Source organism: Gymnoscopelus braueri, assembly GCF_963280865.1.
Source record: "Gymnoscopelus braueri genome assembly, chromosome: 1".
In the NCBI taxonomy this organism is placed as follows: domain Eukaryota; kingdom Metazoa; phylum Chordata; class Actinopteri; order Myctophiformes; family Myctophidae; genus Gymnoscopelus; species Gymnoscopelus braueri.
Genome location: NC_137603.1, coordinates 57,575,571 through 57,600,237, shown reverse-complemented (window position 1 = coordinate 57,600,237; position 24,667 = coordinate 57,575,571). Strand labels below are relative to the sequence as shown.

Genomic DNA, 24,667 nt, shown 5'->3' with positions numbered 1-24,667 from the left:
GAGGCTCTATCTCTAGACTATATCATGTCACCAGTTACTGGTTGCTGTGACGACCAACTATATACATTAACCACGTGAACCCTTCTATTCCATGACCATGTCATAAAAGGTGAACATTCAACGCAAATAGCAACAAAAAATATGAGCGTGTGGATTGGCTATTTTTGAAAGAGATTTTTGTGTATAGAGGGGAATAAGGAGGGAGCCAGTACAGACCCCTGCGGGACTCCGATCATCAAAGTATGTGGGTTTAATAGTGGTTAAAGTACCATCATATCTTATTTTGGAATGAGTCCTCTTCGAATGGATAGAGAAAGCACTGATAATGAGTGTAGGGATCAAGTTGGTCCTTTAAGAAATCAGTTTGAGCAAACTCAAATGGTCTTGTTAGACTATTAACCAGTGGTGGAAAGTAACTAAGTACATGTACTTAAGTACTGTACTTAAGTACAATTTTGAGTTACTTTTTACTTTAATAGAGTATTTCTTCATTGCAATACTTTTACTTCTACTCCACTACATCTCAGAGGCAAATATTGTACTTTTACTCCACTACAATTACTTGAAAACTTTAGTTAGTAGTTACTTTGCAGATAAATTACAATTATTATAAAACATACATTAACCACTTTAGCCCTGTTTTATACATAGGCCATTTGAAAATAGTCGATCTACAAGCTCACAACGCGTCGCATCGCGTCGCGTTGTGAGCTTGTAGATCTTCTATTTTCAAACATTAGTACTTTTACTTTTGGTATTTTAAGTATATTTTGATGCCAATACTTTAGTACTTTTTCTCAAGTAACATTTTGAACACAGGCCTTTTACCTGTAGGTATTTTTATATTGTGGTATTGCTACTTTTACTTAATATGTCCACCCTTCTATACAGACACAGCCATGAACTTGGCACACTCTTGCCAGAGAAGCTGTTGCCATAAGTAGGCGTTGCCATAGCAATCATGGCATCATGGTTTGGAACCCTGATCCGGCTTGGGTGTGTGTGTGTGTGTGTGTGTGTGTGTGTGTGTGTGTGTGTGTGTGTGTGTGTGTGTGTGTGTGTGTGTGTGTGTGTGTGTGTGTGTGTGTGTGTGTGTGTGTGTGTGTGTGTGTGTGTGTGTGTGTGTGTGTGTGTGTGTGTGTGTGTGTGTGTGTGTGTGTGTGCGTGCGTGCGTGTGTGTGGGGGGGGGGGGGTATAGGGAGAAGATGACTGTCAGGGGCCGACCAATAAAGCATGAAGAGGAATGTGAGGACGGTATGCGGCACCATTGTTCCACAAACATCTCAGGAACGTGCTTGGGACGTTTTCATGCTAATATAGATTCTGGCCTCCGGTGACTAAACCATTAGTAAAGGCCTCTTTCCTCATGTTTGCTTTACTGCTGATTCAAATTAAAGGGATAGTTCACCCAAAAAAAGTACTTATTTTCTATCAATTACACCCCCCATGAAGCCTTGAATTCATGGAGATTTTTTTTGTTTTTGTCACATTCCTAAGCCAAAGTTGACTCTTTGTGTCTCCTACCGGAGCCGCCATCGGTCATCAAATTATTGGCTTAGGAATTAGACAAAAACTAAAAAATCTCCATGAAATCAAGTCTCCATGGGGTGTGTAATCGTCTAATCGATAGAAAAAAAGTCACTTTGGGGGTGAACTATATCTTTAAAATTCAACCACCATGGCCTCCAGTTCAAAACAAAGTAAACATAAACCTGTGGTTTGGTGTTACCGTTTCTACACTACAAACTTTATAATTCTATACATTTTGAAATTTCAGTTAGGAGGATATATAAGCCCCTTGAGATGCAACATCTCGAGTTCGAGGAGGTCCTCAAACTTAGAGGAGGTCCTCAAACTTAAACGTTTTTTAAAAACACTTGTCTTGTATGGAATTATTTGCATTACAAAATGTGATATACACCAATTGAAGAATGTGGTTAATAATTAATTAATTAATTTTGTTTTGTTTTAGTAAGTGATAAGAAATGATATTTTATCTTCAAACGAGATCCATACTTTGGATTATTTCTTCAATAATAAATGAGCATTAAATTGTGTGTACAAGGAAGTTGGGAGCTGTGTGCTGTTTGAACTGTAGTAGATCATTCTGTCAACATTTTGCAACATATCAAATTGGAAATTATCTATAAATTTCAATTAGCACCGTTTTGTTTGAATCCTTAGACATATTCATGATGTTGTGTATCTTGTCTCAAGGACAGAAATAAACAAAAGGCATAATAGCAGTGTTTGGAGTCAAGTATTGTTGCCCGGCAACAGCATGGTACTGTCGGAGTCTAGGATCTATTTTTCTTTTCTTTTTTTCCTCTCCATTTCTCTCTATTTGTCCTTATCTGTGCTCCAGTAATTGGATCCAGCAGCTGTTAGGAAGAGGAGGAAATATTTGTCAGTTTTGGGGAGTGCATAGAAACAACAAACACATCCCAAGGGGGACCCAGGGTCAACACAAGAACCTACACTGTCACAACAGTGAGTTCTGTAAGAAGTGGTATGATGATGTGTTGAGCAAATGTTCTTTGGACTTCTATCCAAAAACGCAGTCTGAAGTAACTGATCTAAAGAAAGTAATGAGAACAGAATGCAACACCACCCAACTCCATGATATTGATGAAAGATTCTCTGATTTGATCTCCACAAATGAAAAGGATATGTCAGACGTGACACTTGGGAAGAATCGAGAGGTAATCCTGATATTTGAAACCCATTTTTTCACCCAGTGCCAATTGCCTAAACTGTAATTCTGGGCGCTACTCTTCCTCTGCCAGCCTGGGGAGAGCCCCGAACTGAGCTCATGCTTCCTTCAAAGCATGAGCAAGCCGCTCCTTATCACCTGACAGGGGGGAGTCTCCCCGGTTGGACGTACAGTACCGTATTCCAACCAGTTCCTTTCCCCTACATCAGGCGCCATATTGTACTTTTACTCCACTACAAATATATGAAAACTTTAGTTAGTTAGTTACTTTGATTTGAATTATTATTACAAAACACACTAAGCCCTTCAGCCGTATATATGTTTCGGCAATTTCTTCGGAAAGAAGCTGATCTGCGTGCGTGTGTGTGCGTGTGTGTTTTAAGTGGTTCAAAGTTGAAAATGAGTTAAACAGATTAATATTTTTTACACCTACTTGCCACTAGATGACACTGTCAGTGCTGAAGAGGCATCATTTTGGTGAACAGTCATTCTGGATGACAATTTCATGTTGGCTTTTTAGATGTATTCCATTCATGTGTATAATGTCCACTTGCAAAACTATAATATTCATACTTTTGGCTTTACACAATAATGCTGGATTTGAATTATAATTTCAAAAGGGGGGGTTTAATTGTCAGTGTAGGTAGAATATATAGACCATCATGTTCACTGGAGGTAATGTAAACAGTGAAGTGTTATGCAGTTGGCGTTGTCTTCACATTACATAATAATGTTGGGCCAATTTTGACTGACGGTGATTCCAGGTTATGTTAAATTAAAAAATGTAGATTTTTTTCTTTTTACATTTTTTGAGTATTTTTACTTTCTTCAGTATTTACAATACCTTTACTTCTACCCCACTACATCTCAGAGGAAAATATTGTACTTTGTTCTCTTTAGTTACTAGTCACTTTGTAGATTTGATTATTATTACAAAACACACTAACCACTTCAGCCGTATATATATTTCGGACATTTGAAAATAGCAGATCTACAAGCTCAGAATAGGTCGCATAGATCGGCTATTTTCAAAAGATTGTGTATACATTTTAAACTTTTGGGGTCTGAGAGGCTAAATCTCATCAAATGGTGGTTCCGTGGCTCAATAGCCGAATAAATAATGGACCTTGATATAAAAAGGATTGAAAACCACTGCTCTAAAGACACACTCATCTGATCTGTTTCTAGGCAACAGGTGCTCACATTTGATTTTTTTTGCTACCTCATGAATTGTATATACAGGAGCAAATTCTGCACTTATGGGTCTCTGCATGAGAAGAGGGAGGCTTTTGATTAAAAAAATGAGGAAAAACTATGAGGATACTGAGGCACACATTCAGGTGTTGTCCTTGTCTGGGTGAAGAAGAATAAGAAGAATAAGTTAATACCTTTAACACCTTGTTGTGGATCATTTAGACTGCACTGGAATCAAATGGACCAAATGGAGGAATTTACTTGTGTAGACATCTAAAAAGGGATTCATGTAGACCCATGGGACACCAGGTGAATAGTTTACTGTAGAAATATCACCAGCAGTCCATCTTTCTAGGTCAAAAGTTTCCAAAGTCTCCAATTGGGAAACTAATTTCATGAGATTATTGTGCCAGTTTTAACAACTTTCTTGCTGGTGTCCCTATGTGATGGCCGCCTCAGCAGCCACACATTGAGACAGCCTATACTGTATGGTGACTTTTCTTTTGGTTTATTTATTTTGTTAATATTTATTTTCAGCATTACATTATACATGCATGCAAAACAAATATCGATAACCACACACAACCTGTTGAAATAACATAGTGTATTGTTCAGTTCTTTATCTGTGAGTAATTGAATTTGCATTTGAGTTGATGAGTTTTCTTTGAGTTACCAGTTCTCTAAGAAGCTGCTGGAGATGATTGGCTTGTAAAAGAAAGAGGAACCAGCTGCTTCATATCTGCAGCTGATGGGGACAATTGGACTGCACCACAGTCACTCACTCTGCACCATGGGGAGGGGCAGGGGTTATTTGTTTGAATTCGTTATTTGGTTTTGGAGAAAATGTGTTTTTGGTACTTCAGTTGGATTGTACATTTTATTAGTTAATCTAGTGCTGTATTTGTAGTTATTGGTAGTGTGTTTAAATTGTAGTCTTTGTCTTTTACCCCCTTTTTTGTTTATAGTGGTCTGACCGGCCCCTATATATGTTCCCTATGTGTAACTGAAGTTAATTCAGTTGTGCCATTCAGTTCAGTTGTTGAATTTGTTTTGGGCCCACATTGTTGTTATTTCTTAGAACATTAATTTGAAACGAAAAAAAAAAAAAAACTAAATACAACCAACACAAAGTCTCCCTGTGTCTCCCCTTCCGACCAACTGGGTCCATGACACCGTATTTTGGGCATGTCATTGTCAACAATTCCTGAAATTGCAAGCTCAGAACATGGCTTAATACAGTGCTGTAACAGAGAGGTTCTCTGTCACTTAAGTTTGCACGTGTAATGTAACCCTTATTTATGATACAAGCACAGTATATTGGCACTTAAAGGAGAATTTCGTCTGACGTGTTTTTCTTACCTTTTTTATGATATATCCTAGGATGAGTGGTACAGTAGAACATTTTCATAACTCCATCCCGGGTCCGCCGCAGCTAAAAACCCGCGCCTATGGGACTCGCGTATTTTAATAGCTTTTCTTTTCTTTTCTGAGCTCTGATGTTCATAGTGAGAGAACACTATGCAACGTGATTGTCTTGAATGCGCTCCACCGGAAGTGCGGAAGTCTCACTTCCGGCGCCCCACCGGAACGCCATAAAAAAGGTAAGAAAAACGTAGGCCGAAATTCTCCTTAAAGGTATTTGCACGCCGTAATTTGCACAGTCAAGAAATGCATCATGATCATTGTTCATTGAATACATTTTAACTGAGCTTTTTTTTTGTTGCGTTTCCTGTCCAGCTGAGCTGACCACTCAGCCAATTAGCTCCACCTGTGGAGACAGAACTGTTTGGTGATAAACATGATGGGTAGGTGCAATTCGTGTATATGTATGAGTGCAATAGAGACCAAGTGCAATACGTATGAGAAGTGTAACATATGTAATGTCTTGCAGCCAGAGGCAATTTTGGGTGAAAGGTTTGGGAACCCGTGATCTATGTATGAACCCGTGATCTATGTATGAGTTAAGAACAACAGAAATAGCTATTGCAGGCCCTGTCCTAAAGCACAATATAATAACAGCTGAGTACAGATACAGACAAATAGAGTAGAAACAAGTAGAAAGATAAAATCCTAGACTCCGACAGTGTCATGCTGTTGCCAGGCAACAATACTTGACTCCAAACACTGTTACTTGGCCTTTATTTATTTCTGTCTTCGAGACAACATACACAACATAGTGAATAAACTTTGATTATTTCCATGTATAGATCAATACCAATAGAGATGTTGACTCTCCAGTTCAAACAGCACAATATTTTGAGAATTAAAAAAAGAAATCAAACATTAATAATGGCTGTGATTGTTATAATATTACAAAAATATTCAAAAATCTGTACAGTATCAGAATAGGTACCCCATTCGTCAACTGGTGGATATCTCATTTTGAGATACAGATCTTCCCTACAAGACAAAAGTATCAAAATGTACAGAATTAGAAACCGTGTATTTAGTTTTTTAGTTTTTGGTGTCTCAGTTTGAAATTAAATCAACAGTAAGCAAGCATTAGGAACAAAGAAGTAACCCCCACACTAGGGCTGAAAGATATTGAACAAACATGGACATTGCATACATTATTTCACCAGATACGTGTTATGCAGATCTGAATATATATAAACTTCAATAGCTTGTAAACAACTGATCACTCGAACAATGACTAGGGTGACTACAATACTCTGGTTGACTCAACATGACACCTCTGAAGGCAGAATGTGACCAGTTACCAAGTAAATAAATCATTTATCAGATTGACTGTTAGGTTTTTCTTCCAAAGTAGTCATGAACGCAAACCTTGCTAGTTTTCATTTTCTGCCAAGAAGTGTTTTTAGTGGGGTTGGCGAAAGGGCCTCTCTGTGTGGAGTTTGCATGTTCTCCCCGTGTAGGTACCCTCACAAAAACATGCAGTAATCCTGGTCACTATACTGCCTCCCCCTGGCCAGCCGGGGCGCCTGATGGAGGGGAAAGGAACTGGTTGGAATAACGTGTTCCTTCCACGCGCTACGTCCAACCAGGGAAACTCTCCCCTGTCAGGTGATAAGAAGGTCTGTTGGCTCTCATGCATTGAAGGAGACATGAGCTCGGCTCTAGGCTCTCCCTAGGCTGGCAGAGGGAGTGTAGCGCCCAGAATTACATAGGCAATTGGCACTGGCTTAAAAAATCGGTTACAAAATCGTGGGATAAAAAAAAAGAGAAAAAAAATAAGTGTTTTTAGTTCAGTGTGACTGACTCGCCCAATTTGGCTCAGCCATGCATTGCAGTGACACTATTGCACATGTTCATTGCGATATCAATGCTGAAAGGATACAATTGTGCAGCCCTACCCGCCCCAACTATCAACAGCATGCCCATTTTACTGTGTTATATCAATCACCAGCTCTTTGTACTTGATAAGGTAGTATGGGTAGCACTGGCAGCTATCAAAGGCTACAAAGATGGAAGGCTTTTTCACGCTATCCACACAGGTGCCAAAGCGGCGGATGTCATCTGGTGCCCTCTCCGGTGGCCGGCGGTAGCTGCGTTTTCCCAGGCTCGTCTTCCCCACCAGGACCTTGGCCAAGAACATGTGCTGGACCCCATCCTCTGACTTTGTTGAGTAACTGTTGCAGTAAGAGGCTTCGCTGGAAAAGTAAGAACCTTCCCCGTAGGCCGATCCATTGACCCCCGTCAGACGCGGGTCAAAGTTGTTGTGGCAAATGTATTCCACAGCGTTGATGGATGTCCCGTGGAAGAGGTGTCTTTCCACAGGCTCTGCTGGGTTGGAGTAATGCTTCAGCATGTAGGCCTTCTGCCTGCAACACAAACGTTTGTGTTCATATGCAAACAACGCTGTGTTCAAAGGACCAAATGGAACGAGGACCATCAATAGATATTCTTGCAAAACTATTTATGAATTCATTGGCTTCAAAGCAAGCACATTCAGCACATTCAAAGCAAGCCTTAACCACTTGAACCCAGATTTGGTGTAGAGGGAAAAAGAAGAGCGGACCAAACATAGAGCAAACCCCAGTCAACTAAGTATTAGGGGGTGTAGGTGCGGTTTCTTACTGTCCATAAACCCACTCCAAAACTGTGTTGCAAAGCTTACAGATGACACACAATGTATTTTTACAACTTATTAAAAACTTTTCAAAATAACATAAAACATAAATTCAGCATGTCTGCATGTGTGCATGCATGGTCAAAAACTAATGCGCTCTCTTCTCTTTGCACAGCTTCACTGATTCACGCATAATTAAGATGGCTTATATATTCAGCGAGCCACTCCCAAGGCAGAAACTGTTTTAACTGATCACTGATTAACCAATAATATCACAGTTAATCAAAACAAATCAAAGCCACAATAATCAAGAACCAAATCAAAACACCTGTGTGTACTAATGAAATGCAATGGCCCTTACAGGGGTTTAAAGGGATAGTTCACCCATAGTTCACTCTATCGATTAGTCACCCCATGGAGAGAGACTTGAATTCATGGATATTTTTTTTGTCGCATTCCTAAGCCAATAATTTGATGACCAGCGGACCGGTAGGCAGCGGTTCCGGTAGGAGAGACCAAGGAGACTCTTTGTGTCTCCTACCGGAACCACTGCCTGGCATCAGATTATTGGCTTAGGAATGTGACAAAAACAAAAAAATATCCATGAATTCAATTCTCAATGGGGGGACTATAGAAATAATGGATAGAAAAAAAGTTATTTTGGGGGTGAACTATCCCTTTAAGTGGTTAAATGCAAAAGTTAACAGGCCAAATCCTGCACTAAGTATCTTTGTCTGTGTTTGACAACAGACAAACCTTTGGAACTTGTCCCAGTGGAGGAGGTTCTGGATTTGCTGGATGCTGACTACTTCCACCTTGGAGATGCTTTGATAGAACATGTTTTGGACCTTGAGGAAGGCCTGTGTGCCCGTCGGGACGTCCACCAGCCGGTAGTCCTGGTGTGGGACAGGACTCCATACAGGGGGGTACCAGCAAGCGAAGTCCTCCAGTGGGTTCACACTGAAGTTGGTCTCAGAAGGCTCACTGGGAGGTGGAGTGAAGGTCCATGGAAGTTAAGTGGAAAGAGATGTGAGAGCAAGGTCACTGAGAGAGCAGTACATACAGGAAGAGAGACAGAGACCGATGAGTAAAACACACACACATGGCACACTTACCGATCCAAGAATAGCTGTATGGAGTCAGGGAAGCGATAAGTGGGCCTGCATCGAATGGATCTTTTGAATCCTGTGTTTACATTAGTTTGAATCATATGGGTGAAATCCACCGTGTATTCCCGGGCGCCGATGTGGAAGCTGCATTCCTCCTTGTCAGCCATCTTCCCCAACAGCAACTTGGACAGATCCTAATAGGACACATTATTAGACCTTATAAAATATGGAAATGAACAGATCTTGCGGCACCCCAGGCCAGACATAAGGCACTGCACTTTGGGAATTGCTGGGTACCATCAGTTCATGATACATGAGAAACTATGGCTCTATGTGAAATTTCATGGTGAATTTCATGGTGAATCGACCACTACCAACGTACAGTACTGACACCCATTGGAGCTCAAAATATATTTAAAAATAAAACAGAATGGGACAGAGACAAAAGTTGAGTGGAGGGTGTAGACGATAGTAGTGGATGCATAAAGCTAAGATCCATTATGTTTTACGTCTATTGACTCTGATGTAAAGAGATAATTGCCAATGATGTCAGAACTATACTGAAATAAAGATGGCACCGCATCTAGTGTGGGGGGGGGGGGGTGGATGGTAGGAAAAACACAAAAAAGGGCTAAGACTGTGCTTTACTGACTTTGTCAACCAGTCAGTGACACTTGAGTCTAAATTTCTCAATGGTAGAGTTGGAAGACCACCTCCGTACATGACACATGATACATGATCTCTCCCATAGAGATTGGTTAAAATGACATTGTATTCATTAAAATAAGTCCCAGATCAGAACACAGCAGACAGGCCGGCTCCAAACTTCAAAGTGCCCGATGCACCTGAGTGCACACTGTCTACACATTGTAATATTCACTCTGCAGACTGTACTAAGCAAATGGACCTGTGAGTACCACACTGCCTACACTCGCTGTAAAATCCTGACGTGTACAAATGACCCTTACGGGTCCATTTGGTTACATTTGTAGACTTGCAGAGTTACAAATGATAAATGAACACTGAGGATTTGTACTGTGTACTAGATTCAGCAATTGAAATGGTATAACAATATGTTTATTACACACGGCTTGGTTGAATGCTTTGATTCTGATCGGTCAATCCCTGAATTCAGTGGTCTGTTATTTTTGAATAATGACCGCTGAACTCAATAACAGACCGCTGTCTAATCAAAGGCTGAGAGCACCTGGCTCATATCAATCTTCCTTGTTGCTTGATTTTGTGCCGTATCCAACACGGCAGCCATGTAAACAAACACACAATGTCATTTACAGATACATATTGCTCTCAAGGATGTTTTTGAAAACATTTGAAGCGAGAAATAGACCATGCAGTAACCAAATGTTGATTCTATTTTATCAACACTTATCAACACTATGCACCTGGCATAGATTAATGGACTACTTTCATTGCCGTCAGGAAAACAAATCTTTATTCTAATCACCCTGTCGAGGTTTATTTCTCAATAATGACCTGCTCCCCGTTGACTTTGAGTCATGTCATAAAGTAAGTAGCCTTGGGAACCAAACAGTTCCCGAGCTGCACGGCTAATTTCTTTCATTTTTATAAGGCAACTTTGTAGACTTTGAAGTCCTTGACACACGAAATATGTACTGTAGGCTGCAAACCCCCCCCCCCTCCCTTTATCAAAAGCAATGCTCACATTGATGCAATCAGGCAGGAGCTGCACAATAAAAGAATGATAATACAATACAAAATAATATGATATCTGATGATGCTAAACATTAGGAATGTATGGCTACCGGTATATGCTTCTAGACTAGACTACATTTTTGCTTCCTGGCTCAATGGGAGAGAAGATTAATTCAAAGTACGCTATCATCATGTTGACAAAAGGTTGGTGCTGGGGAGAGCAGAAACAAAATGTAAATGATCCCAGGTTACAAGTTTGGCTGCTGGCGTTCAACAATGTGGAATGTGTGTGGGCTTCAAATATTGTTTTACCGCTGTAAGTGCGTTAAAACTATGATAAAAAAAAAGAAAAAAAAGAAAACACACACGCACACCACACACACACACACACACACACACACACACACACACACACACACACACACACACACACACACACACACACACACACACACACACACACAATTTTGAGGTACTTTTACTTACTAGTAGAACAATTTTCAATACTTTTACTCCACTACATCTCAGAGGCAAATATTGTACTTGTTACTCCACTACAATTATTTGAAAACTTTAGTTACTTGTTACTTTGTAGATTTGATTTATTATTACAAAACATACATTAACCACTTATTTAAACTTTGGCTATTTGAAAATAGCCAATCTACAAGCTCACAACGCGCCGCGATGCGACGCATTGTGAGCTTGTAGATCTGATATTTTCAAAAGGTTTTAATACATTTTATACTACATATTATACCCTGTGAAACCATTCTCCATGATGAGTACTTTCTACTTTTGGTACTTAAGGTAAATTTTGATACCAATACTTATGTACTTTTACTCAAGTAAATGTTGATCACTGGACTTTTACTTGTAACAGAGTGTTTCTACATTGCAGTATTGATACTTTTACTTAAGTAAATAAATGGAGTACTTTTTCCACCACTGCACAATCCACACACATAATTACTGGAACACAACACAGGTGGTCCAAATCCGAGCAGCCCTGGGTCCTGTTCTGACAGGATCCGGGGGTAAATCAGGCAGTGAAGAGAACGTTTATAGAAAATCACAGTAACACAAAGCAAGACCAATAAAGATAGAAAAAAGTGAGTAGAGCCACAGAGGAAAAAAATAATAATGATGTCCTAACCTCTGTGTATTCTTGCCATGCGCCGTTGTCCCGCCAGTAGATCTGCCATTTGGTGGGGAATCGAGGGCTCTTCGTGGGGTCCTTGGTGTTGGACAGTCGTCTCACCCTGGAATACTTGGACCCCATTTGGAAGCTCACGTCCATCAGGTCAAAATACAGGCTCAGTTGCTGCAAACTACAACAAAAAACAGGGAATGCATCAACATTGTAAGGTTGCCTGTGAAATCCATTGAATTTTGTTTCCAGTATAAATTAGGTCCCTACATTATCAATACAATAGATATCCTGAATGGGAACGTAGCAGAAGATGAACATGCAGTAAGTGACAGGCAACATGCACGTGGCCTACGGGCGGCTCAGCCAATTCTTTTGTAAGTCATTTACAATTCACAATAATTTGCAATATCGGGCTGTCAGTCCCACATAATGTCAAAATAGAGAATCTGTCCCCGCCTATACTTTTATTTATCCATGTTGACAAGCACAGACTCAGGCTGCAGGGTGCACTATGGCACTGAACTGAAAAATACTGAAAAATAGCCGATCTACAAGCCCACAACGCCTCGCAGTGCGAGGCGTTGTGGCCTTGTAGATCTGCTATTTTTGGCTAAAGTTTTTCTTGGCAAAAGCTAAAGTGGTTAATGTAAAAAACAAAATATCATATCACACAAAGATTTGGCAGCCCCCCTGTAGTAACTCTGAGGACCCCCTAGGAGTCCCGGACCCCCTGTTGAAGACCCCTGCTGTAGATAAAACTTTGCGTTGACTTCTTTCCATTCTTCTTTGAATGCCATGTGAAAACAAAACACTGTGTCTTGCTCAAGGACACTGACATCAAAGCCAGGAGGGGCCGAGGAGATTGATCACCGCCTATCATCACCAGGCTGGCCTGTCAACTGGAACATTTTCCTTGATACTGACATGTGGATATCAGAAACCTCTTATCTCCATATTCTAACTTTTTGTTTTTTTTCGTAAATTAACGCCCTACTTGATCATACTACAGCGTCACACAAAAGTAGCAGATCTACTTTTGTGTGAAAAGTAGCAGATCTGCAAGCTCGAAACGCGGCGCAAAGCGACACGTTTTGAGCTTGTAGATCTCCGCGGCCAAATACATATCTAAAAATGTTTTCTAAATCCTAACATGTTGCTATATCAAAATATTTTGTTCCAGGGACCCCCAGAAGCAAAGATTTGAGTTAAAAATGTTAGAAAAAAGATTTGCAAAAATGTTAACGATTTGTTCACGAAGCTATGAGCTTGTATATCTGCTATTTTTGAATAGCCAAAGAAATCTAAAATGACACAGATGCGTTCCCCGGTCCTAATAGATTAACCTCATGTACATACTGTAACTGTATCTGCTGGTCTTATACTATTTGTATCTGAATATCTCAATATTTTATTTTATTTTAATTTGAATGTCAAGACTAACAAGCTGAGCACATCTGGAAGCCGGGCCTCTGTTTATAAAGAACTAGAAGTGAGTCTGAACATTGAAAGAGCTCTTGTTCTTCTCCGTTCGAAAAGGAGTACGACTGACTGTCATATAAAATAGTCTTTTTCACTTTTTTAATTAACTAAATGTCCTCCAAGTGCAACATTCAAGGATGTGGCCTCTAAAAAATGATTACACAAGCATTTCTATCTGCACCTGTTAAATGTGATTACATGCACGCACGCACACACACACACACACACACACACACACACACACACACACACACACACACACACACACACACACACACACACACACACACACACACACACACACAGTTCTTCCAGTATGCAGTTGTACCACACAAATCTTTCTTTATTCACTCTTACAGTTATTACTGTGTAAAAGGCGGTCTGACGCAAGTTCCCGTTCTTAAGTTTTTGCCCACCATCTAATGGTTTAGAAAGAAATTGGAACGAGGTCAAACTTACTTGCCGAGCCATGCTATAATAAGAACTCAGTACTTGCATGTGACTGTCATGACTTTGAACATTTGTTTTATTTTCATAATCTCAACCCCATTTCAGACAAGAATATGACCAGTCATGAGAAAACATGCTCTTACACACCCCCCACACGAAACACCACAAAGTTGGTGTTATTCCTTCCCCCCGGCCCCCACTTTGCAGGTTATGAATGATGTAAACTTAAGTGAAGTTATTATGTTAATAGCAAAACAGGCAAACAAGTCAGACACCGTTCTTTGGTCTTGTCTTCTAAAGCCAAACTTATACTTTAGCATACTTTATCGTATTAATTAGCCATTATATTACTCAGTGGTGGAAAAAGTACTCAGATATTTTACTTAAGTAAAAGTAGCAATATCACAATATAAAAATACTGTTACAAGTAAAAGGCCTGTGTTCAAAATGTTACTTGAGTAAAAGTACAAAAGTATTGGCATCAAAATATACTTAAAGTACCAAAGTAAAAGTACTAAAATGTTTGAAAATAGCCGATCTACAAGCTCACAACGCTTCGCATTGTGAGCTTGTAGATCGGCTATTTTCAAATAGCCTAGGTATAAAATAGGGCTACATTTTAATGTATGTTTTATAATATAATGATTGATATCTGCAAAGTAACTAGCAAGTTAGTAGAAGTAAAAGTACAGAAAATTGGAAATGCTGAAAAAAGTATGCCTCAAAATTGTACTGAAGTAGTACTTGAGTAAATGTACTCAGTTGCTTTACACCACTGATATTACTCACCCATCCTTGATATCGACCTCTTCGATGTTGACGTCACAGTACAGCCTCTCCAGACTGAGCTGGCAGCGAGGGTTGAGGTCAACCCACTGGTTGGTGTCTGTGAGACGCAGCTGCCAGTGGAAAGGGTTGGGGGTGTGGTGCATGGCACAGCTCTCCCCTTTATGGCACACATTCAAGAGGAACTCGTCGCAGATCTGGATGTCGCAGGGCTGCTTGGTGTGGAAATCCTGGTACGTGAGCGCCGGTTTGCCCGGCGGGGCGGAGCCGGAAGGCCTGCACTGTGCTGCTGGGGTCAGGAGGAAGAATAAAGCTTTCTTGACACCACCACCACCAGTGTTGCCGGGTGGTGGGGTTGCTGGCTGTGCCGGGGCGAGGCTGAAAGGGAGGGGGCAGGATAATGACTTGGTTTTTACTAGGGCAAAAAAGGGCTTACAGCCAGAGGCCACGGGGATACTTGGGCGGACGGCGATGATGTTGGAGCTGTTCTGGGGGTCTTCTCCCTGCTGAGGTTGGGGCTGGATGGCGATAGGAGGAGGCTGGGTCGTTGTGGAAAGATCATCATTACTCAGCTTAAGGCGTTTTGCCTCGGCTGCCTGTGGTGTGGACGCCGTGGTCACTGTGGACACTGTGGCCACTGTGGACACTGTGGACACCGTGGAGGGCTTTGGTGTTATAAAAACATTGATGCTGTAAGGGCTCACACACCAGGTGATATCCACCTGATGAGAGCGCACGGCGTGCCACACTGGGAGGTCTGTGTTGGTGCCAGGCGGGATCTCAAGGAGGATGAAAGGCGCTGTGGGCTCATCCTGTTGGGCTGGACTACTCGGAGTGTCGGACTCTTTGGTTCTCTTCCTCTGTGTGCAGGATGAGGGGTCAGTCATCGTCAGTATTCTGTTGAGAAATGGAATTGTTTATGAGGGCATTTTTGTTTATTTCTACAGTGCACCTTAAAAAAAAAAAAAAAAAAAACTTCCAAACCCAAAATGTAAACGTGAAATATGCAAATCTTCACGTTTTAATAAGCAACAGTTAGGCCTGGAGTATACGTGAACCACGTGACCGCCGCTGTTTCTGCCCCCTCATTGATGCAACTCTCTAGTCTAGAATAAAAAGTCTTTGCCTTGCTTTCCACCTCCTTGCTCTTCAAGAAAATCAAGACATGCAGTTTAGTCTTAAAATTCGTCGTTCCGAGGTTCATGGTCGATGGCCCACAAATAAGGTAAAGTAAAAGTGAAAGTAAAACTTTCTGGTCCATCTTGATGGACCAGAAGTTTTACTTTTACTTTTACTTTCCCTTATTTGTTTATTTAGACGGGACACCGCATATTAATGAACATTGTATCTTACATGACGATGCACTGTAGTGTAAATGCACTGGATTTAGCAAAGATGCTAATTTACATCCGCAGTCCCCACAGAAAACATAAAAACTAAAAACAGGCAGACAGTGGAGTACATTACATTACACCAATTTAACTACTGGTCTCTGGGCATCTGCTCTGCTCCTCTGCCCACTCCCAGCCAGGCACACCTGCAGCTGATAAGGATGCGATCTGGAACAGCGGCATCGAAAAGGATTATTACACGCTCTGGCTGGGTTAGCCCTGAAACATGACTGTCATACCATGACAGTCATGGAACCACTTCTAGTTTGCTATTTGTTTTACATTTACAACTGCCACATCTACATAAACGTTCACATTTCAAATATAAAGTGCTTACCCCCAAGCCACGGATGTAAGAAGTTGAGGCGCACCGGTCTAAGTACCCGTATCTACCGTATTGTTCAATAAAAAGCATTTTAATCCTATCGGCGGCCATTTTCGATTTATTTTTGTGTTGTTGTAATGTATCAGAGTGCAATACACCTCCCAACCGATAGGGTCGCGTTGTTGAAAGCATTGGAGAAAATTCGGAGAAAATGACCGGCGATCGGATTAAAAAGCGTTTTATTGAACAATACGGAAGATACGGGTACTTAGACCAATGCACTTTAACGGGGTACATCCGTGGCTTGGGGGTCAGCACTTTATATTTGAAATCTGAACGTTTATGTAGATGTAGCAGTTGTAAATGTTTTTAAAAAATCGCAAACCATGAACAAGTGGTTCCATGACGCTTGTGACAGATTCTGACGTTTTCAATCTACGAGAGTTGTAGGGTTCACGCCCCATGGAGACATGGACTTTCTGCACTATGCCCCACAGACACTCCAAACATGTACAAATTGAAAATAAAGGTGCTTACCCCCAAGTCCCAAATGTTAACTGACTCTACGGGGTAGTAGTTTAATGTAATAATCCATATCTTTCAATAAAGAAGTGTTTTAATGCCGTCTGTGGCCGAACGCCATTTTTTCACCCTCTTTTACTTCCTGTTTACATTTAGTGTAATTCCGGGTTTCACCGGATGCGCCCCGTCACTACCCGTCACTACCGCCCATTGGGAACTTCCGACAGAATCGGCCACAGACGGCATTAAAACACTTATTTATTGAAAGATGTGGATTATTACATTAAACTACTACCCCGTAGAGTCAGTTAACATTTAGGGCTTGGGGTAAGCACCTTTATTTTCAATTTGTACATGTTTGGAGTGTCTGTGGGGCATAGTGCAGAAGTCCATGTCTCCATGGGGCGTGAACCCTACAACTCTCGTAGATTGAAAACGTCAGAATCATAAATACGTCTACGAGGGTTGTATACTACAGCTAGGGCTGGGTATGCCTGCTGATCACATCATGGGTAGGATATGTGTGTCATCATGTGCAGAGCCATGTGTGTGTGTGTGTGTGTGTGTGTGTGTGTGTGTGTGTGTGTGTGTGTGTGTGTGTGTGTGCGCAGGCGCGCGTGTGCGTGCGTGCGTGTTTGCGTGCGTGGGTGGGCGTGGGAGTGAGGCTATGTATGTCTATACTTCCATCATTGTATGACAATGTCGCCCAATAATAGCCGATCTGCAAGCTGCACAACCCATAGGATGCCACAGGCAAAACGTTGTGGAAAATAAAAGGGGAAATTCTTTGAAATGAGGCTATTAAACTAAAGTACAGGAGCCCTTACCTACCTGTGGAAAGCCTGGTACTGCTCAGTGCTCCTCTGATCTGGGCTAGTCTAGTCTAGTCCGGCCCATGCACTTATACTGTATCACATGCTCACACTGTTTTCTGTGTCCGTTCTCTATTCTACACACATACAGACCGGATCAGTTTTGGAAAAAGTACTCCATTTTTTTTGTTGAAATACTCTGTTACAAGTCAAATGTACCAAAAATAAAAAAAATATTGCTATCAAAATGTACTGTACCAAAAGTAGAACGTACATTATGCAGAATGTCCTGTTTCATAAGTTCAATACATACATCTTTTGAAAATAGCAGATCTACAAGCTCACAACACATCGCAATGCGACATTGTGAGCTTGTAGATCGGCTAATTTCAAATAGCCAAAGTATATATTAAGTGGTTATGTATGTTTTGTAATAATTATCAAAATCTTCAAAGTAACCAGTAACTGAAGGTTTCAAATAATTGTAGTGGAGTAAAAGCACAATATTTGCCTCTGAGATGTAGTGGAGTAGAAGTTAAAGTACTGAACATTTGAAATACTCCAGTAAAGTAAAAAATACCTCAAAATTGTACTCAAGTACAGTACTTGAGTAAATGTACTTAGTTACTTTACACCACTGCGGATCATTTGCAAAGCGAATTGATCAAACTTTAGGCTACTTTAAATAATAGGGCTCAGCAGGGAATACAGAGGCAGCGGGCTGACCCATATTATCAAGTTTTTGATTTAATCTGGTTTAAGACTTTATAGATCATCAGTTTCACACACAAAGTTTGACAATGGTTTATCATTACACATAGTAGTAAAATAAATTCTTCCATTTTCCACTTTCTCTCACATTCACCCTCAGCACCTCACCGTACCCCTATTAGGCTACCCATTACTGCAATGGAGTATGCTAGACACCCCCCCCCAACACACACACACACACACACACACACACACACACACACACACACACACACACACACACACACACACACACACACACACACACACACACACACACACACACACACACACACACACACACACACACACACACACACACAGATTTAATATCTAGTAAACAAAATGAATTTTAACTACCACATGATAGGCTCATTAATTTAGTTACAGGTTTTCATATGAAATGTGTTAGTCACTTAAAAACTTACATTTACAGATGCTTTCTCCTGTCTTTCGGTGAGGTAGAAGTTCTCGATTAAATCAAAATCCAGGGAACTGTGGAAATTCCACCGCACACTTCTAATATCTGTAATGATCACTAATGAGATGAATTAAAAAAGATGAATAAACAAATCACTTTTGGTTTGATTTAAATGTTTACAAACACTGGAGAACACGTCCGGTCACCTGAAGTGTCTCCCAGTGCATTAGACAGAAGTTTGTATTAGACAGGGAAGTCCCTTATCTATTCTCACAGACTCACTCAGGCTTACTGTTATAATGGTGGCCTTGAGGAACAGTGGCCTCAACAGAATGGAATGTTCTCTCCCTGCACAAGATATTTTCAATATATCATATTTAGCACAGCAAAAGACAAGTAGGCATAATTTTACAACATAAGAGAATGAGAGAAGGACCTAATAATAATAATAATAATAGACCATTTACAGTACCTTTCCAGTGTCTTCTTCTTGCATTTCTGGAAGAGAAAACGGATACAACATCTTACATTTGAAAAACTAAAACTAAAGTTCATGCACGCTCCTTATTCATACAGTTTGACAATAAAGACGTGTGCAAACAATGAAGACAGAGATACATGTCCTGTAAAGCTACTTTCGCCTCCATTGCTGTGATGGACTTATTATTGGATACAACCCATACTGGTAAATAAAGCTATCCTTTATTATTATTATCCCTATTACTCCCCCTTCCTGTATTAGATTCCAAGGTTCTCCAGATGTTGATATCCATTAACCACCAATCTTAATGTTTTGTTATATATTTGGGGAGCCTCTCTCCCAACCAGTGACAGTGAGAGAGTTTTTCATAAATGTATAAAACTCTCTATATATCTCCTGGGATGTTGTTAGTGAGGTTCCTCTGTCTATTTCGGCAGTATAGTGGAAAACTGAGGGCCGATATCCTTTATATTATATTTTTTAGGATGAGTACACAAAATCTGTGTACCAGTCAGTAAACACCTGCCCAAGCCAAATGCATCTAGGGCCTCGTATCTTGACCTGGTTGAAAGCCATGGGAGCATCCACTGAAATCCTTCTGGTCATTTCATCAATCCTCTCGGTCTCACTGCCAGACTCTTCTCCTCCTCTTTCTTCAGGGTGCCCCTGATGTCTTTTTGGCTTGAAGGAAATAGTAGAGCGCCTCAAACTCCAGTTTCTCCACAAACTGGAGCTGGAATTAAAACCTCTGTTACTTAGTCCGTGAGCCAGTGCCCCAAATTTGGGGTCATCGGTATCATCTGGACTGGGGAGAATAATTCTCATTAGTGATTTTTGGGAAGGTATACACCCCTAGTGCTAGGAAATATGTGATAGCCTTGCATCGGTGGTAGCTTTCTGTGTGTTATCACTCCATTTATAACCCCATGTCAAAACAAGTTTTCAAAATTATCCATAGAACCGAATGAAGCATTCTACTTCAAACTGATGGTTCTTTCTAGTGTTGACCCTCTCTCTTTGAAAAATGGTTGGGATAAATCTCACACTATATGTTTTTCAGCAATGTTGTTATAATTAGCATCTCTAGGAATGTTATCTATTACAGTGAAAGCATAATGACTATATATTACATAAGACGTACTGCTGTGTTCATGAAAGATGTAACACAAAGGTTTCCTCTGTAAATAACCTAGATATTTAAAAAAAAAAAAAAGTTTATATACACACATTCTAAGAAAATGTATTTTGAAATTCATTAAACAAAATATAAGTGTAAGAAGATATCCAAAATGGCCACTGAACGCCTTGTCCTAGAAGGATGAGTAATAATACCTATTGTTTTTTTGTTTGTAGAATCCATTCCTGATTTTTTTTTAAATATATATCAGGTCAATCTCACATGATAAAGGTCAGGTAAAATGTGTACACTCTTGGAGTTAGCAGTGAGGATTTTACTGTGTAGAATGAAAGCATGAAGTTATGTCCCGCCCCAGGACCAAACGTATTTAACAGTTTTTGCCAACTTCGTCCCAATCATGTCACATTTAAACTGAGTATATTTGAGTGATAAACAAAAGGACACAGACTTTAAAAGAACTGGATGGTTGCATAATGTTTTCAAGATGCATTCCTGCCTCATGTTTGTTTTTGGTCTATAAATGGATGCTGGGATGTCTGGGGATTTGAGGGGATGGAGGAGAGCAAGAGTGACCTCTGACCCTGTGTAACATTGACTAGAAACAGCAGCGGTTTAGTTAAATCTCACAGTCTAGTGCCATCTAGTGGGCGTTTAAATAATAGATTCTCTTGATTACATAAAAATAAATCACCTTTACCTAGGAATATGATTAGTTGGATGAAGCATATGCTTTTTATATAAAATGAAGAGTATTCTCGAAGCAATAGAGAATAATGTTTTCTCTACACTGCCGTGTAAATAAAACAGGAGTGATGTGCTCCCACAGTCCCACTTTCCTGTTTAATTTTTTTTCAAAGTCAAGCAGCAGTGTTCTTACTTAGTTGTAATCTCTTTATTGACATTTTTTGGAAAACCAGTAAAGACATCCATATTATTGTACAATCATTGTGTGTGTGTGTGTGTGTGTGTGTGTGTGTGTGTGTGTGTGTGTGTGTGTGTGTGTGTGTGTGTGTGTGTGTGTGTGTGTGTGTGTGTGTGTGTGTGTGTGTGTGTGTGTGTGTGTGTGTGTGTGTGCGTTGTGCGTGCGTGGACAAATAGATAGCTAATAACCAGAAGTGAAAGGTGCATCGTAGCATTAATCAGAAAACACTACAGACGTGAGAACAGACTTGTGTGAAGATGTTTATTTCAAAAGCTACGACTAGACTCAGTCTAGTGCTTAGGTCCGGTAGCGTACTTCTTCGCTGGCCCATCTGCACAGTGCATCACTTCTATGGGCACCTCTTCCGTGTGCACCTCTTCCTTGTGCTTGTGCACGAGTTTAGGCTCGATCTTCTCATGCTTCTCGTGGTGGTCATGGTGGTCTCTAGAGGGACAGAGAAAGATTTGAATACCCCTTCCACAATGCGTAATTGAAAGAGTAGCAGTTTAGCTCGAGTAAACTAACATAGAAAAGTTGGCACCATGGCTAGTCATGATATACTGAATGACAGTAAACATAGAAAGTGCTGCTGCTTGATGACATGGAAGTGACCAGCTGCTTCTGCAAGACTCTTCATCCTCCAGTGTCAGCCAGGCAGATCACTCAATCACATCACTCAATCAATCAATCAATCAATCAATCAATCAATCAATCAATCAATCAATCAATCAATCAATCAATCAATCAATCAATCAATCAATCAATCAATCAATCAATCAATCAATCAATCAACCAATCAATCAACCAATCAATCAATCAGTTGACCAATCAATCAATCAGTCAGTCAGTCGATCAATCAATCAGTCGATCAATCAATCAATCAATCAATCATACCTTATTTATACACATTTTATACAGCAGTTGCAACTCAATGTGCTTCACAAAGAAGAGATTTTTAAAGAGAAAATTAAAAGAGGAAGATAAAAAAATCATAAAAACACAATTAGAAAAGAAAAGAGAAAAACTTAAAAAAAAAAAATCCAATTAAAACCATTAAGCGTAATGCAGAAACCTATAAGCAATGCTAAAAAGGTGTGTCTTATGATTTCTTTAAGAATTGTCCACGGATTCAGATACGGTCCATAGATCCTCCAGCAGGCTGTTCTAAAGCCTAGGACCATAATAGCTAAAAGCTGCTTCTCCATGACTTTTTGTTATAGCCTCTGGAACAGTTAAGAGACCAGTTTCAGAGGATCTAAGGGTACAGCATGCCGGGCACATACCTAAAAAGCATTGCAGATGAGGGTGATTTAGTGATTTTAGTTATTTAATAACTAATACAAATCTATTCTAAAACGAATAGGCAGTGAATACAGGGACTTTAAAATGGGCGTAAAGTGTGCTCTCCGTCTGGTCTTTGTCAGCATGCGTACTGCTGCATTCTGGAGTTGTAACCGACCAGTTGCTGGACCCAGTGGTGGAAAGTAACTAAGTACATGTTCTCAAGTACTGTACTTAAGTACAATTTTGAGGTATTTGTACTTTACTTGAGTATTTTCAATTTCCAATACTTTTACTTCTAATCCACTACATCTCAGAGGTAAATATTGTACTTTTACTCCACAACAATTATTTGAAAACTTTAGGATCTACAAGCTCTGCGACGCATTGTGAGCTTGTAGATCTGATATTTTCAAACATTTCTGTACTTTTACTTTTGGTACCTTTTGATACCAATACTTTTGTACCTTTACTCAAGTAAATTTTTAATTCCTGACTTTTACTTGTAACAGAGTACTTCTACATTGCAGTATTGATACTTTTACTAAAGTAGAACATTTGAGTACTTTTCCCACCACTGGCTAGACCAGACAGGAGAGCATTACGGTAATCAGCCGGCTAGTAATAAAACCATGCATTAGCTTTTCCGTGTCAGCCTAAGTGAGAAATGGTCAAACTCTGGTAATGTGTGCTCTCCGTCTGGTCTTGGTCACCACGCATGCTGCTGCGTTCTGGACAAGTTGTAACCGACCAATTGCTTTTCTTGGTAGACCAGACAGGAGAGCATGACCGTAACCATTAAAAACATGCATTAGTTTTTCACCCTGTGTGTCACCTTGAGAGAGAAATGGTCGATATTTCTTAAATGATTTTTTTTGTCATTTTTGATGTGGCCCTTCAGATTTAGATCTGACTAAAAATGACATTGTTTTTGACCTGGTGCTTGGTGTTGAGTGAAAATGGTTGTAGTTTAACAGACAATTTCTCTCTCTGGGCCTCTGCCCCAATGACTATAATGTCAGTTGTTTCTTTAAAAGGCGGACATTTCCTAACATCCATGTATATATGTTAGAGATGCAGTTTATTAAGGCGGCAATGGGGCTACAATCATCTGGGGATACAGAAATTCAGCATAGCTATGAAAATCTATTTTGTATTTTCTGGTGACAGGGTCTAGTGGTAGCATGTAGAGGTTGAAGAGAATGGGGCCCAAAATGGAACCTTGAGGAACACCACATGACCACTTGAGAACTGTGCAGGAAAGAGCAACACAGTTCTCAAGTCTGTCCAGAAGGATATCATGATCAACTGTGTCAAACACAGCGCTGAGTACCAAAGAACGTGGGCAGAGAGCTTTTTGGCATCGGTGTTTACTCTAAGCAAGGTCATTTACTACCTTGACTAGGGCAGTCTCTGTGCTGTGGTTTTCTCTAAAACCAGATTGAAAGGCCTCAGGCACGTTGTTATTGCTTGGGAATTCATTTAACTGATAGAAAAAATTTACTCGCTTAAAAGAGGGAAGTTGGATATAGGCCGGAGTTGCATTTTTTGACAATTGGTTTGACTATGGCTGTTTTGAGTGATTCAGGAAATGTGCCGGTAAATATACATTGATTCATTAAAACCTAATAATTCCTCAGACAAACAAAAAAATAACAATACGTTGATAGGGATCAGGTCAAGAGGAATAATCCAGTTACCACTTTTCTAATCATTTCTGTATCCACCAGAGTTAAATGGTCTAAAGAGCGTTTGCGGTGTGCAGGAGTCCGTTCAGAACTGTTATTAACTGACCTTGTCCTTCATTCTGATGATTCTTATCTTATAGAGGAAAAAAAGAAGTTTTGGAATGTTATGACGTTTGTGAATGAGTTCAGAGAAATGAGTTCGCCTGGCTTCTCTGATGGCCCCATGGCCTGTAGAAGACAGAGGAAATCTTTGCGGAAGCTTACTTGTAGTACTTCTTGAGGAAATTCATAAGTCCATTGGTGGAGGAATCATGGGAGTGCACTTCGTCCTTGTTCTGTAGTTCA

At 40.2% G+C, this 24,667-nt stretch overlaps 2 protein-coding genes across 2 annotated transcripts in view; both read right to left on the bottom strand.

Annotated features, from left to right (window-relative positions):
* Positions 1-7,253: 7,253 nt before the first annotated feature.
* On the bottom strand, positions 7,254-16,009 carry LOC308089231 (protein mono-ADP-ribosyltransferase TIPARP-like; the record flags this gene model as incomplete). Its single annotated transcript, XM_080433839.1, has 6 exons — positions 15,945-16,009; positions 14,595-15,488; positions 11,880-12,054; positions 9,056-9,243; positions 8,697-8,924; positions 7,254-7,692 (listed from the first exon to the last, which is right to left on the bottom strand). Exons 2-6 carry the CDS (start codon positions 15,476-15,478, stop codon positions 7,254-7,256), a joined length of 1,914 nt encoding a protein of 637 aa, XP_080289965.1. The 5' UTR covers positions 15,479-15,488; positions 15,945-16,009.
* A 5,591-nt stretch (positions 16,010-21,600) lies between these two features.
* Positions 21,601-24,667, bottom strand: part of gpib (glucose-6-phosphate isomerase b) — a 14,529-nt gene continuing 11,462 nt past the window's right edge. Inside the window, exons 18-20 of the mRNA XM_080430457.1 lie at positions 24,587-24,667; positions 24,429-24,455; positions 21,601-21,797 (exon numbers count right to left, since the gene is read on the bottom strand). The exon at positions 24,587-24,667 is cut by the window's right edge and continues 39 nt beyond it. Coding sequence (XP_080286583.1) covers positions 24,452-24,455; positions 24,587-24,667 — 85 coding nt within the window. The 3' untranslated portion in view covers positions 21,601-21,797; positions 24,429-24,451. The remainder of the gene's footprint in view (positions 21,798-24,428; positions 24,456-24,586) is intronic.